This window comes from Crocuta crocuta, unplaced genomic scaffold, assembly GCF_008692635.1.
Source record: "Crocuta crocuta isolate KB4526 unplaced genomic scaffold, BGI_CrCroc_1.0 scaffold55, whole genome shotgun sequence".
NCBI lineage: Eukaryota > Metazoa > Chordata > Mammalia > Carnivora > Hyaenidae > Crocuta > Crocuta crocuta.
Window position 1 is genome coordinate 3133662 of NW_027530512.1, and position 14261 is coordinate 3147922.

The following is a 14261-nucleotide window of genomic DNA, read 5'->3' on the forward strand; positions in this document are numbered from 1 at the left end:
ATGTTTGGACAATATGTAGGCAACACTTTTTTTGGAAATAAAATCTGATCAGGGTTACAAGACAACAGAGGAACAATGCCAGTGATTTACCAGATGCAGAAAAGTATAAAGGAAGCAATATGAGCCAATCAGCAAGTTGCAAGGCTGAGTACATAGGAGATGAATGCAATGTATGAAGTTAATTAGTGGAGCAGCCAAGTGCAGCAAATAGGTAAAGGAGATAGTAGTCAAACAACCTCAGTCAGCAGTCCAACTTAGTGGCACAAGACAAGTGGAGATAGCAGAAGTGCTAAACAATCTGAACCTACTTATAATATTACAGGCATAGATTGGGCAGGGCAAGATCAAGCAGGCAGATGGCATAGCACTTGGAAGTCCATGATACACGAGAATGGTAGGAGAGCAGATAGACAATGCTGGGTAGTCTAAAATGCTAAAATAGCAGATGGATATGGCAGTATCAGGCCATTTCCTGATAGACAAAGTACCAGTAAGTGAAGAATGCAAATCATTTGGCAGATGCATAAAGTGGGGCAAAAAGTAGAGGCAAAAATCAAAGGCAGTCAAAGCAATAAGACAGAACAGCAGAGAAGCAATGACAGATCATCAGAAGCAGTTGTGTAGGGTAGGGAAAGCTGTCAGCAGGGGAACAAAAACACCATTCAGGAAAAGATGAAACTGAGAGTGATGTAGTCTCCTGAATTGGGTTTCTTCCATCTAGGAAACAGTCATCAATAAACTGCATATGAGAATCCACAAGAGAACAGCACACAAATGGAAACAGCAGATGAATCTGAACTCTATTGCCCAGGGATACAGAATGATCCTAGAACATAGATACATAACAATCCACAAGGAAATTAAATGGATAGGAAAAATGGGTCCAAGCATTCTTTATGATGATAAAAAAAAAAACAAAAACCAAAACACTAAAAATTATTAATCTGGAAATGATTGGCTGGGATTGAAGTCTTCGCTTACCCCTTTCTGGAGCCCACAAAATGGGAATGTTGGGAATTTCTGCAGCAGAAAAACAGAAGAGAAAAGGGATTTCTGACTCCCAGTTTGAGGAAAGCAGGTCAAATTTAGGGCTGTATGAACTGGTTCAGGGAAATAAGAACCAGCCTGAACCTTCTCCATTCCTCAAAATCAAGCAATTTCTGAGGTTTGGGAAAGGTTTAGGAAGCCCTCACCCCATCATTTCCCACAACCTCCCCTTTCACACTTACCTCCAGTGCAAACAGTTTCCAGCAAGGAGGTACTTGGGAAAACTCACTCCCATGTTTATACCATGGCAAAATTTGAGGATGGCCAACTAATGATACTTCCTGTGTAGGTCAGGTTTCTGATTCAGTGGGATTCTTGCTATTTGCGAGCAGGCAGAGGGGATAGATTACTAGAAACTACCTACCTCTTTGAAAGTGGATGAGGGGGGAAAAGAAAAAGAGCAAGGGCAATAATACCAATAAATAAATAGTAATACTAGTAAATACCTTGGTGATCTCATCAATTGTCATGGATTTTAAGTCCCTCAAGATGCTGATGATTTTAAAAAAATATTATCTGCAGTCTAGACTTCTCTTTTGAACTCTAGATGCATATATCTAATTGCCAACTTAACATCTCCACTTGGATAGTTCGTTTCTATGACCAAATTAAAACTGATGTTCCTCATCAAATCTACCCTTCCCACAGCCTTCTCCATTTCAGTAAATGGCAACTCCATCTTTCCAAATGCCCAAGTATTATACTTGACTTCTCTCTTTCTCTTATTTTATCTGTTATCTCTGTCTTCAAAATATATCAGTAATGTGTTTCTTACTACCTTCATCTCTATTATTAGTCTAAGTTGCTATCATTTTTTACTTGGAGTATTTCAACAGTCTCCTAAATTGTTTCCCTATTATAATATAAGTCCAATCATGTAGTGTCTCTGCTCAAAACTCTCCATCATACTAAGAGTGGCATACAGATTCTACATGATCCATGGCTTACTCTCTCTTCTCATTTAGGTCTTTGCTCAAATGTTATCTTACCAATAAAGTCTTCCTTAATGGCCTTTTAAAAATTACAACTCTCTTTCTTGCCTGTACTATGGTACCTATTCATCCTTCCTGGTTTATTTTTATCCACAGTACTTAATATTATCTCTAATACTACACATTTTACTTGTTTACTTATATTTGTGTCACTCACTAAAATGAAAATTTCATGAAGGCAGGGACTTTTGACTTATTTGCTTATTGCTGTATCCTCAGCATCTTGAACAATATCTAGCATATATACAGCAGGCACTCGAGATATATTTGAATCTATAATATATTGTTAATTTTTTGTGGGGAATCTCTGTTCTCTTAAATTCTCAGACCATTCTTCTGAAAGCTCAGATACTATGAGCCCTTGATTAACAGAGAAGATGCTAACACACTTTAGGGTAGGAATATTCTAGAATAGGGGTTGGCAAATCATAGCCAATGGAGCAAATCCTGCTTGCTGCCTGTTTTTTGCATTGCCTGCAATCTAAGAGTGATCTTTAAATTTTTAAATGATTGAATAATATTTATATCATTCATGATATGTGAATTTATATGAAATCCAATTTCAGTATTTACTTCAGTAAATAAATTTCTATTGGGGCAGAATGAGGCTCATTCATTTATATCATCTTATGGTGGCTTATGTGCTACAGAGCTGGCAGAGTTAAGTAGTTATGACAGAGAACAGAGAATACACAAAGTCTAAAGTATTTATTGTCTGGACCTTTGAAGAATATGTTTGCTGACCACTGTCGAAAGGTATTTTATACTTAGAAGGCAAAGAGTAATAACTAAATTTTGAGCAACACTAAACTAGAGCACTAAATACTGTTGCTGCTGTTGCCCAAGATACACCTAGAAGGGAAGAGGCATTTATACTAGGATTTGCTTTCAACATATATAAAAATAGCCCTCTCTTTCCTCTAAATGTTATCTAATAACATTAATAACTATTAATAGTCATTGATCTATCGACCCCACAATAGCAGTCTCATCTTGAGGGACAGGACATAGTATAAGTAAAGGTAAGTCTTAAAAATCCAAAAAGGAAGGGAATGAGAAAGTAAATAGGGCCCACAAATAGAGCTCATATCAAAGTATCACATAATTACCCAATAACCTGATTAACGTACCCTGATTAACACTAGTGGGAAATTGGCATGGTGTGAATCTCTTTTGAACCTCATCAATGGGGTTGTGCTGAACTGATCTCATTACATTGCGGTCTCCTAAACAACTGTAGTCTTGAATCATTACAAGCAAGAAACACATTATAATAAGACTCCACTGTATTTATACAATATTCAAAACTAACAGTTATTTTCTCATTGATTCAAATGTCTACATTTTGTAGAGAAGTATTTTAAAAATTTGCAAAAACTCTTTTCAAAATTATCTCCTAATCACCTGACTTATCTTTACTTACATAAAGTTTCACCCTAGGGATTATGACATGCAAATATGTTATATCATATGCTGCAACCAAACTTATGGAAAGGGGTGAAAAAGGTGAGGGGGAAACACTGAAATTATACCAATGACATCCACCACTACTATGCTATCCTTAATCTTCAGAAAAAAGTATAATTTACATCAGTTGGTCCTTGGTACACAATCAACTGCTTCTTCTGCATTGTTACCTTTGACCTTTAGTATATTTGTGAAACTGACAACAGTTTATTTTCAAACTTCACACTTCCAATAGCTTTACTGCTTCTTCTTCTCACTGTTTTTAAAAGGAACTTGGATTCTTCCTGTAAATTCTCACTGTGTGTCAATCATTAATGATTATATGAAATAGTTACTCCTTCCACTGGGCATTTGTCCTCTACTCTTTAATAGCAGCCATGTTCTTTCCAAGTTTCAAAACAAGTAAAATTATTAGAATCATTCCGAATAGTTTATTTTTTATCTGAGTCCACTTTCTGACTATCAGTTTCTTTTTATGGTAGGCAATAATATGTTGGTATGTCAATGGTACGTTTCCAAGAAGCTCAGAAGACTTGATAGGTGTAAATTCATTTGTTGTCATTTTATTACATTTTGTGTGAAAAGCAACATTTAATTCTAAATTGAGGTCTAATATAGAGAGATTCATCCATATTCTTGATTCCAGACAATGAAGAAAGGAATATCCTAAACATTTCTTTACTGTAACTATATCTCTAGATGAATATGCTTTTGGCATTTTATATTTGTAAAATTTTGAATGATTTTTTTGTCATTGTCTTAGTATATATTTTGTAAAACTAAAGTATTCAAGTATGCTCGCATCTGCCCATTTTATGTGAGTAGCCCTGTAAGGGATTAGTTAAAAAGATGATTTCAAGGTTGTATCACTCTGATAAATTCAAGATAAAAATCAACATTTAGCATGTCATCTCTATTTCTTTTTTCTTTCCCACAGCTATATCATTGTATATTTTACATCCTATCTTGCTTAATTTTTTCCCTAGAGAAAAATTCGTTCAATATTTATTCAACCATCATCTACTTGTTTTTATGCTAAGACTCTTTATATTGTAGGTAATAACAGCAAATATTTATGTAGCAAATAAATATTTTTTTTAGTGTTTTACTTATGTTAATTCATATAATATGACTACCCTGTGAGGTAAGTAGTCTTATTCTTTCTATTTTACACATAAGAAAACTGAGGTGTAGGAAGTTAAGTAAGTTGGCATATACTAGTAAAAGGTAGATCTAGAATTCAAACCCAAGTAGTCTGTGCTCTTATGCTGCCTCACAAATGGTTATATGGGCAACACTGCTATTCTAGTAAGAACTCTAGTTAGATACAGAATTTCCCATAATAAATATATTTGTACTTATTTGTATGTTTTACTGATAGTATCTCTTTTCTTCATGAAGGCTCCCAAAAGCTGGGTACATATTCTGATACAGACTAGGCATGCAATTAAGAAATACACTCAAGAGAATAAACACAGCATTTTATATATGGGTTCTTCATATATGAATTTTTTTTGTTTTGGCCCTATACTCAAAATTCTAAAATTCTGACCTTGAGGAGTAAGATATTTTTCCCTCTTTATTGTTTTTATGTGGAGTAGGAGATTTTCAAATTTTGTACCTTTCCCTTTCCCTGGTACAATTATACCAAGGAGTTTTTCTTTATAATGCATAAGTAAAATAGAGGTTGACTGTCTTGGGAAAGTCTGCATCTAATAGAAACAAATGAATGCAAAGAAAATATACAAAAGTATATGGCCTTAATGGGAAAATGTAACATTTTCTTTCAAATAGTAGAAGAATTATCATGTGAAAAAGGAATTTACCTTCTTTTGTACATTGCAGAGAAGAATTAGAAACACTGGTTAGAAATTATAAGGTGCCAGGTTTCAGTTTGATATGTCTGGACCTTCAAACAATTAGAATAGCAAACTCCCAGATGGAAGAAGTAGTGATTGAGATGTTCAAAAAAAGGTGGGGAATGATGAAAAGGGTATGCTAGGACTTTTAACACAATGGCCTTTGAATTCTCCTCAAACTCTGAGATACAGTGATTTAGTTATTTTTTATATAGTTTGTAATTTTATATAAAACACTAAATTGACTTGAGATACATCACTGATGAAATCCATGAAAAGAAAATATTATGATTGTGTTGATTGTAAGATAAACTTTGACTGAAATGGTTTCCAAACAACAAATAAAAAAACTGGAACTTGATGCTTCACAGCAGTTTCAATTTTATCTATAAATAATGGTGTGTATAGTCACTAGGTCTGTAGACTAAATCAGGACTTACAACTAAACAAAAACCATGAACAAAAATCTTCAAAAAGAATGAAGTTAGTTCTACTGAGGAATGTGTTGATCTGTATTTGAATAAATGACGTCTCAAAAGGGTCTACTTTTAGAGAGCCTTGATGGCATGATTTTACTGTGTGTACTGGCTGATACTAGATTTATAAATTCTGGCTTCTAAGGAATTTTGGAATAAGAACAATTGCTGTTTTTAATCTCTACAGATGGTGCTACTCTAGATGTTCTAAGAAAGAGATTAAAATAACATAGGTCTAGTTTATCCATCCTTCTATGTAAAATGAATCCTTTGCTCTAGCCAGGAAGATTTTCTTAATTTTGTCTTTCTCTGTAGTATGATCAGACATTTCCCTTTCTTCCTTACTCCCATTAATAATGTCCTCTTCTCTCCTAATCTGAGTACTATTTCTCTTCTTCAGTTTTAGCTTAAATTCTACTTGTACAAAATTTTTACTGACTAATCTGCTTTTTCTTAATCTTTCTCTTTAAAGAAATCTTTTGGCTGAACATTTCTGATACTAGTTTTATACTGTCTTGAATTGCCAGGTGACTATTTTGGGAGTACATGTATTTTAGCATTCACTCAGTGAAGCTCAAGGTGCTTGATAAATACTTGTTATACTGAAGAAAAATTATAAATACTTTAATTTTTAGCAAACTGGTAGCTCCTAAATGTGCCTATGCTTTGAGACATACACTGCTTTTTAATGGATATTGCAAAATAATTGTAAGCCCCAGAATAAAGAGGGCTATTATGAAAAAACTACCCTGAATATCATATATCTCAGCTGTTTGAAGCCAAATTCCAAGAAATTTAAACTACAAAGGAATTAGGGACCTAAAACAAAATAAATAGATTTGGGTAGGATATCAAGAGATACTTAATGCAATTGCACTAATAATCCACATTCCTCATATCATCTACACTATAAAAATTCTTAACCTTATTCCTTTGTTTCATGCCCAAAAGTAGAAGTGGGGAAATGTTAACTTACATCCTTAATTTTTAGACTATCCATGGGGTATGTTAGTAGCTAACAATAGATACCAGAAGTACAAGGGTTAGTAGCAGAAATATTTGGGGCTGCCAAATCTAATTAGAGGCAATAGATAATATTAATTAAATGAGGAAGAAAAAGGTAAGGAAAAAAATGAACATTTACCAAACATCTACAAAGGTGCCAGGCATTATACTAGATCATTTTACATGCATTATTGTTACTAGTTTGGATAACCTTGGACAAGTTATTAATTGATCTGTGTCTCAGTTTCTCCATCTATAAAATAGATATAAACCGCTTACCTCGTATGGTTGTTTTGAAGACTAATGACTTAACATATGTTTAAAACAGCTACCAACACATAGTAAGTGCTATATATAAGTGTTACTATTGTTGGCTACCTTTATTATCTCAACGACTAGAAACAACACCTTGAGAGGTAGGCATTAGCTAACTTAGTAAATGAAAAAAGTGAAGTTTGAACATGATAATTTGCCTAAATTTCATAGTGGTAGAGATGAAATTTAAATTGAGGTCTATCTGACTGTATGGTGTTACTGTACCCCAATATGTTTACACAAAGACATGGAAACATATTTCTTATGTCTGAGGCTATTTCATAAAAATTAAAGGAAGAGATTAAAATAGCATAAAATGTAACCTTATCTGACCATAGAAGAGTGATATATTTTACTCAATCTAGTTTGAAATATTTGAAGTACAAGGGTTTCTGATATTCTACTTTAACAATTTCATATTGTTGAGTTCTCCAACTGATACAGAACAATTTTAAGAAACTCAAAATCCTACTTCAATATGATTATATTTAGCTTTACCACATATAACAGGTATTTTAGTAAAAAAAAATAGCACTATAAAATAAACTCTAATATTCACAGAGTTCTAGAATATCAGTTATGATGTTTTTCCAGGGAAAGAATCCATATTTTCTGAAGAGTATCATATATACTTAAAAACAATGATATAATTTAAATGACCTATGTTAGTGATTAAATTTTCTTTCAAAAGCAGAAATTATTACATATGATATTTTTTGCTATGCTTCTGCTATAATACAGACGTTTTTCTGTCAAAATGTCCAATGTTAAATTTTAGGTGAAGGTATTAAATGTCAGTTCTCAGTGATTTTCACAAGTCACAAATTGAGAATCATTAACATACAGTTGGTAACACAGGTCAAGGATGTCTCCTTCATTTTACTTGGAGAGTATTCTTATTTTTGAAGTATTATAATTAAGAAAAGAAATGGATAATGGCTGTGTAAAATGATACCTGGCTTATCCAAAAGACCAGGGGTCAACAAACTTTTCTGTAAAAGGTCAGTCAGTAAATATTTTAGGCTTTACAAGCTATAAGGTTTTGGTTGCAATTATTTAACTCTACTGTTGTAGCCACAAGCAATACATACAGGAATGAGTATAGCTGTGTTCCAATAAAACTTCATTTATGGACACTGAAACTTAAACTTCAAATAATTTTCATGTGCCACGAAGTATTATTCTCCTTTTGATTTTTCTCAGCCATTTAAAAATATAAAATCCATTCTCAGCTTATAAGCCATATACAAAAACTAAACCAAACCAAACCCAAACAAAAAGACAGGCTAGATTAGCTTATATGCTTTATTTGCTAACTCCTATTACATATTTAGAATTTCTTGAGAATAAGGATGATGCCTTATTCATTTTTTAACTCCAGCACCCAGCATGGCAATGGATCCATATTAAGGATTAAAATTAAAGAGTCTGATGAATGAATGAATGGAAAAGAACTAAGATGTAGGCTGGATTTCTATTTAACTTTTTAATTCATAATCAAAATAAAATATTAGTATACAACCCTTTATTCTGATATAGCTTACTAATCTAAAAGTGCTGAAAGTTATTTTACCTTATAAATATTGAATTGTTTAATATTTTATAATTTACCATAACATATCACCAAAAATTGCTTGGTAATTACATATGTACATTTTTAATGGTTCTTGATCTTTCAGTCTCTTCTAGAATTTATGTCTAAAAAATGGCTTCACCTCACTAATATGTCCTTAATTATACCTTTACATTTTAAGAATAAGGTTCTTTATGTAACAATACCTATTTTGGACATAAGTTGTTTTCAACAGATAATGGGACAAAACAAGATAATATTTTATACAGCAATGAATTCTTATGTTTTTTTAAAAAAATTGTTTATTTACTTATTTATTTAGAGGAAAAGAGAGTGTGCACATGGGCACAAGCAGGGGAGTGGCAGAGAGAAAGTGAAGGAGGGAGACAGGGAGAGACAGAGAGAATCCCAAGCAGGCTCCATGCCACCAGTGCAGAGCCTAACGTGGGGCTCAAACTCACAAACTGTGAGATCATGACCTGAGCCAAACAAAACCAAGAGTTGACACTTTGACTGAGTCACCCAGGCACTCCTGAATTCTCAAGTTCTATAGAATTTGATATATATATATATATATATATCAATATATATATATATAATATAATTACTAGNCAGAGAAAATAAAAGTTATTCTCAAAAAATAAAGATTTCATATCAAAACTTTAAAAAGGTAAAGGGAGTAGATTATTGTGCTATTATATATAAGCTTTAATAGTATCTCATATTTATTAGAGGCAGGAAGCAGGCCAGCAGGCATGTAAATATCAGATGAATCATATTCTAAGCCACAGGGCCTAAAAATAGAAACAATCTCATAATTTAGGAAAAACAATTCTGATTACCTTATGTCTATATATGAAAAAAGGAAACAGGATATACTTAGTAAGCCTGGTATTCCACTTTTCTTTTAATATACCTGGAAAGAAACTCAAGTCTATAAACTTTCCATGTTCTCTTGGGTTCATACCCACTGACACTAAGTTTAGATTGCTTTATTTCATTCATACTATTAATCATTTTCCTTCATTTTTTTTCCCTAACAACACACATATTCTACAAACATTTGTCCTTTGTGTTTGCAGATTAAACTAATTACTGTAAATTACTGACTATAACATATTAGTACTTTAATGGAGAAGTTTTATTATTTTGTCGTAATAATTAACATGTGTTTTCTATTAACTTCTCACTATTTAAAAATTTTTGCAACTCTAAACTGTATATAGTTAAATGCAGTCTAGAAAAAGTTACTTCTTTTCTCAGGCACAACTATCTAAGACAAACAAGTTAAAGACAAATAACTGTATTATGACAGAACCCAAATTATATTTATGGATTCCTAGCAGATATCCCTGTGTTGTATTTTGGATATCAGAAGAATGGCAAGTATTAACGTGTTCAGAGAAAATGGGAAATTGGTAGAATTATTTTTGGTTGGCCCTACATTGCTTTCATGTTTGTTTATTTTTCAAAGGCATAACAGTTCTATGGATTTTGCTGTAGATATGGATTATACCATATGTATATATAAAAAAGATATGAAGTAAAATAAACCTATTAAAAAATCAAGATATTTACCATCAGGTAAGTTACCTATTCTCAAAAAACAGATATAAAAAAAGACTTATTTATGTATATTTTAAACTCAGGTTTAAAAAAACACCCTAATACTGCTCTACACAGGTAGCTGTTATAGGCACATATAAGACTTTAAGAGCACCTCTCAGGGGCACCTGGATGGCTCACTTGGTTAAGCAACTGACTCTTGATTGTAGCTCAGGTCATGATCTGATGGTTTGTAGGATCGAGCCCCGCTTCAGGTTCTGTGCTGACAGCACAGAGCCTGCTTAGGATTTTCTCTCCCTCTCTGTCTGCCCCTCCCCTGGTCACACACGCATGTGTGTGAACATGCCCTCTCCCTCTCTTTCTCAAAATAAATAGACATTAAAAAATATATTTAAAAAAAGAACACCTCTAAGGTTTTAAGTTAACTAAAAGGCTTCATTTAAGGATAAAGGTTTCTTAATTTCTGACATAATGAGACATACAAGGTAAAGGAAAGAGACTCTTGTCAACTAATGGCACTAAAAAAAAGTGGATGGTAGAATTTTAAGACCTCTATTTTACATGAAGATGACAGAGATAAAGTACGTAGCTTAGTTACTACATCAAAATTTAAAAAATAATTTAACAAGATTATAAAGATTTCATGGATACACTTTAAATCTACTACAACACTTTTTGTTCATTTGGTAGTTACATACAAAAAAGTACTACCAAATTTGTCCTCTTAGTATATATGTAGTAACTAATAAAAAAAAAAATTAACCCTTATAAGCTAACCCTTGGATATATAGCACTTACTAAAAGGCCAGAAATAGTTCTCACTGAAGCCTCACAGCTCCCAGTAGGTAGGTACTTTTGTTTACCTCATTTTATAGGAAACTGAGGCACAGAGTAGTTCAGTAATTAGTCTATGGTCACACTGTTAGTAAGCAGCAGAGCCAAAATTCAAAGGTTTAAATTTTCAACCTAGCATTTTGGTATTAACTTGATGCTCCACAGAAAACAAAATACTTAACTTTGTGTGCAAATTATTCCCTCCCAATTAAAAATAATGTTATTATCAGATATAAATAAACTCTATAGTAACTTTTTTCTACGTTTTTCTGATATAAAAATAAATAGCATGAAAATATCAAACCATCACAATAAAAACAAGGATATATAAACCCAAGGTCATTTACTTCAAATATTTAACAACCAAACTCCAAAAATCAAGATCCTCACATATGCACACAATTTTCTTACAAACAAAACATAGACACACCTCTACAGGAGATGGCTTCCCTCCAATTGTACTTTTTAAGTTGGTCTCACAGTTTAAAAGAAATGTAACAAAGGACCATTTCCCCTTAAGACTCAGAAGCCAAACTAATCATGTAAGAATGATTTCTAAGCAGCTGAAGTTAACAATTTCCCAATACAACTCTATTCTGATTGCTTTAAAAGCAAACCATTTTTTTGTAAGTCTAAAATTAGAATAATATCCAAATAATTCTTTACAATTTGCTTAAAAAAATGTCTATTTTCATATCATAGAACAGTGGTTTTCGAAGTGTGAAAGTGTGGTCTATGGACCAGAAACATCTGCATCACTGGGGGCCTTGTTAGAAATACAAATTCTTGGGACCCACTGCAGAATTACTGAAAAAGAAACTCTACAGGTGGGTCCTATAATCTGGTTTTAACAAATTCTCAGCTCGACTGTGGTGCAGGCTAAAGTCTGAAAACTACTACCATAGAGTAAGAAGGACAGTAAATATATAATAGATGTGGGGCAAAAGTATCTTCCTATTAATAAAACAGTAGATAAAGTTGTGTACAGGTTTGAAAATAGGAGGACATACTTAATATTAAGTTGGAATTCAGCCAGCAAACAGTTTTTTGGGGAAGTAAAGGAAACAATATCACAAGTGGTAATATAAGTTTGCATATGACTCTGAGGTTTACAGCTTCCTTAGAAAGAAAAAAGACACTCCTGTATCACTGAGCCCTCCCTACTCTTTATTTTTTCCCCTATTTTTTCTACTTATGCAAAGGTTTAAGGTGATTCTTGTGGCATAAAGCCTAGATATTAATACTTTTGGCTTATTAAATTCTGCATCTAAGTTCATATTAAAATTATGGAATATGTAACCCTTTCTCTTCCAAAGTACTATAAATTTGGTATACGCATTTTATTGCAATTTCCTGTGCTTTGAGACCAATACAAGGGTATCTCAAGAACAGAGATATCAGATACATTTTGAATTACATTAACAAAGCATACTGGACCAGATGCCATGCTAAACAAGAGTCAGAGTTCTGCTACCACCTCCTTTGGCAATATGCCTGAAGTTCAGGTTATATCACAGTTCACTGAACAAATGCAAAATTACCTTCTGGACCAGTTCAGTCTTCCTCATTTTATATCATATCTAGCTTAAGTCCAAAGAAAAGGAGTCAAGAAACATTTTTTATCTAACAGTGCCCCACAGCACAGTTTTTACATTCTTAGAACCACAAGTGTTCTGTTCGGCCTAGCAAAATTATAAAAATAATATAAAACATGTAAAAAAGATGAAAAATAACATGAATTGCCTACTCCTTGAATATGAGAAAGGCACAGACTATCTCACCTCTGGAGTGACGTCTCGTGGTGCAAACCCTGTTCCTCCAGTTGTTAATATCAAATTAAGTTCCTTTTCATCACACCAATCTATCAGGGTTTCCTGAAAGAAAACAATAATATTGTCACATGCAGAAGAACTTTCCTGCCCACTCAAAACATCCACATACTCAAATACCTTATATACCAGTGAAGAAACACAGATTTCAGCAATCAACACGAAATTCTGAAGCATAATTCATGGTACAGATTAGCTATTGATCAAAACACACTGCTATTTTGGTATTTATTTTATGCAGTATAGAAAATGAAGGAAGCATCAAATTCTTAAAAATAAATGAAAAAAATGAAACACAGGAAATATAATTAAGCACTATAAAAAGTCTAATATTGGATATTTAATAAAATCTCAGAGGGATTAGCAGAGCATTCCAACAAAGATTATAAATTGACTCTGGTTTTTTGATTTCTCCATTTTTCTCTGTTCAAGTCTGTCCAGGTCTGATAGGCTGGGATAATTTTATCTTTCTTTCTACATCTCTGCAATGGTTTGTGAAATAAGTTTGGTGTTAAGATTTGATGCTGTTCAAAGTTTTATTTTTATAATTATATAAAAATCAGACACTTGAAGGTATGAAGAAGATAGGTAATATAATAGTGCTAATATCCTGATCTTTCAGAGCAGTGGTTCAATCAACCATGTCTAAAGTTTAAAAAGAGAGTAGAGCTGGGGCGCCTGGGTGGCTTAGTCGGTTAAGCGTCCGACTTTCGCTTGGGTCATGATCTCGCAGTTCGTGGGTTCGAGCCCTGCGTCGGGCTCTGTGCTGACTGCCGGCTCAGAGCCTGGAGCCTGTTTCAGTCTGTGGCTCCCTCTCTCTCTGACTCTCCCCTCCTCACGCTGTCTCTCTCTCTCTCTCTCTCTCCTAGAAATAAATAAAACATTAAAAAAATATTAAAAACAGAGTAGAGCTGTCTGGGTGGCTCAGTCAGTTAAGCGTCCGACCTTGGCTCAGGTCATGATCTCACAGTTCGTAGGTTTAAGCCCCGTGTTGGGCTTTATGCTGGCAGCTCAGAGCCTGGAGCCTGCTTTGGATTCTGTGTCTCCCTCCCTCTCTGTCCATCCTCTGCTTGCTCTCTGTCTCTCTCTCAAAATTTAAGAAATTTTAATAATTTAAAGAAATTTAAGAAATTTTAAAATAAAAAGAGTAAAAGATAAGACTGCAATTTATAATTTTCCTTATTTTTAAACTTTAGAGAGAGACCTTTATTTAGCACGTAATATGTCTGATGCTCTGACATTCACTTTCTTCTTTTTCTATTTAAATGAAATAAAATGCATTTGTATTAGCTTGAGAG

The 14261-nt window shown here is 33.3% G+C and overlaps 1 protein-coding gene across 7 annotated transcripts in view; it reads right to left on the reverse strand.

Annotated features, from left to right (window-relative positions):
• Window positions 1-14261, reverse strand: part of GPHN (gephyrin) — a 593666-nt gene that overhangs the window by 291952 nt on the left and 287453 nt on the right. For all 7 annotated transcript variants that reach the window (XM_077767144.1, XM_077767143.1, XM_077767142.1 and 4 more), the window contains exon 4: window positions 12916-13008. In XM_077767144.1, the coding sequence (XP_077623270.1) occupies window positions 12916-13008 (93 nt within the window). The remainder of the gene's footprint in view (window positions 1-12915; window positions 13009-14261) is intronic.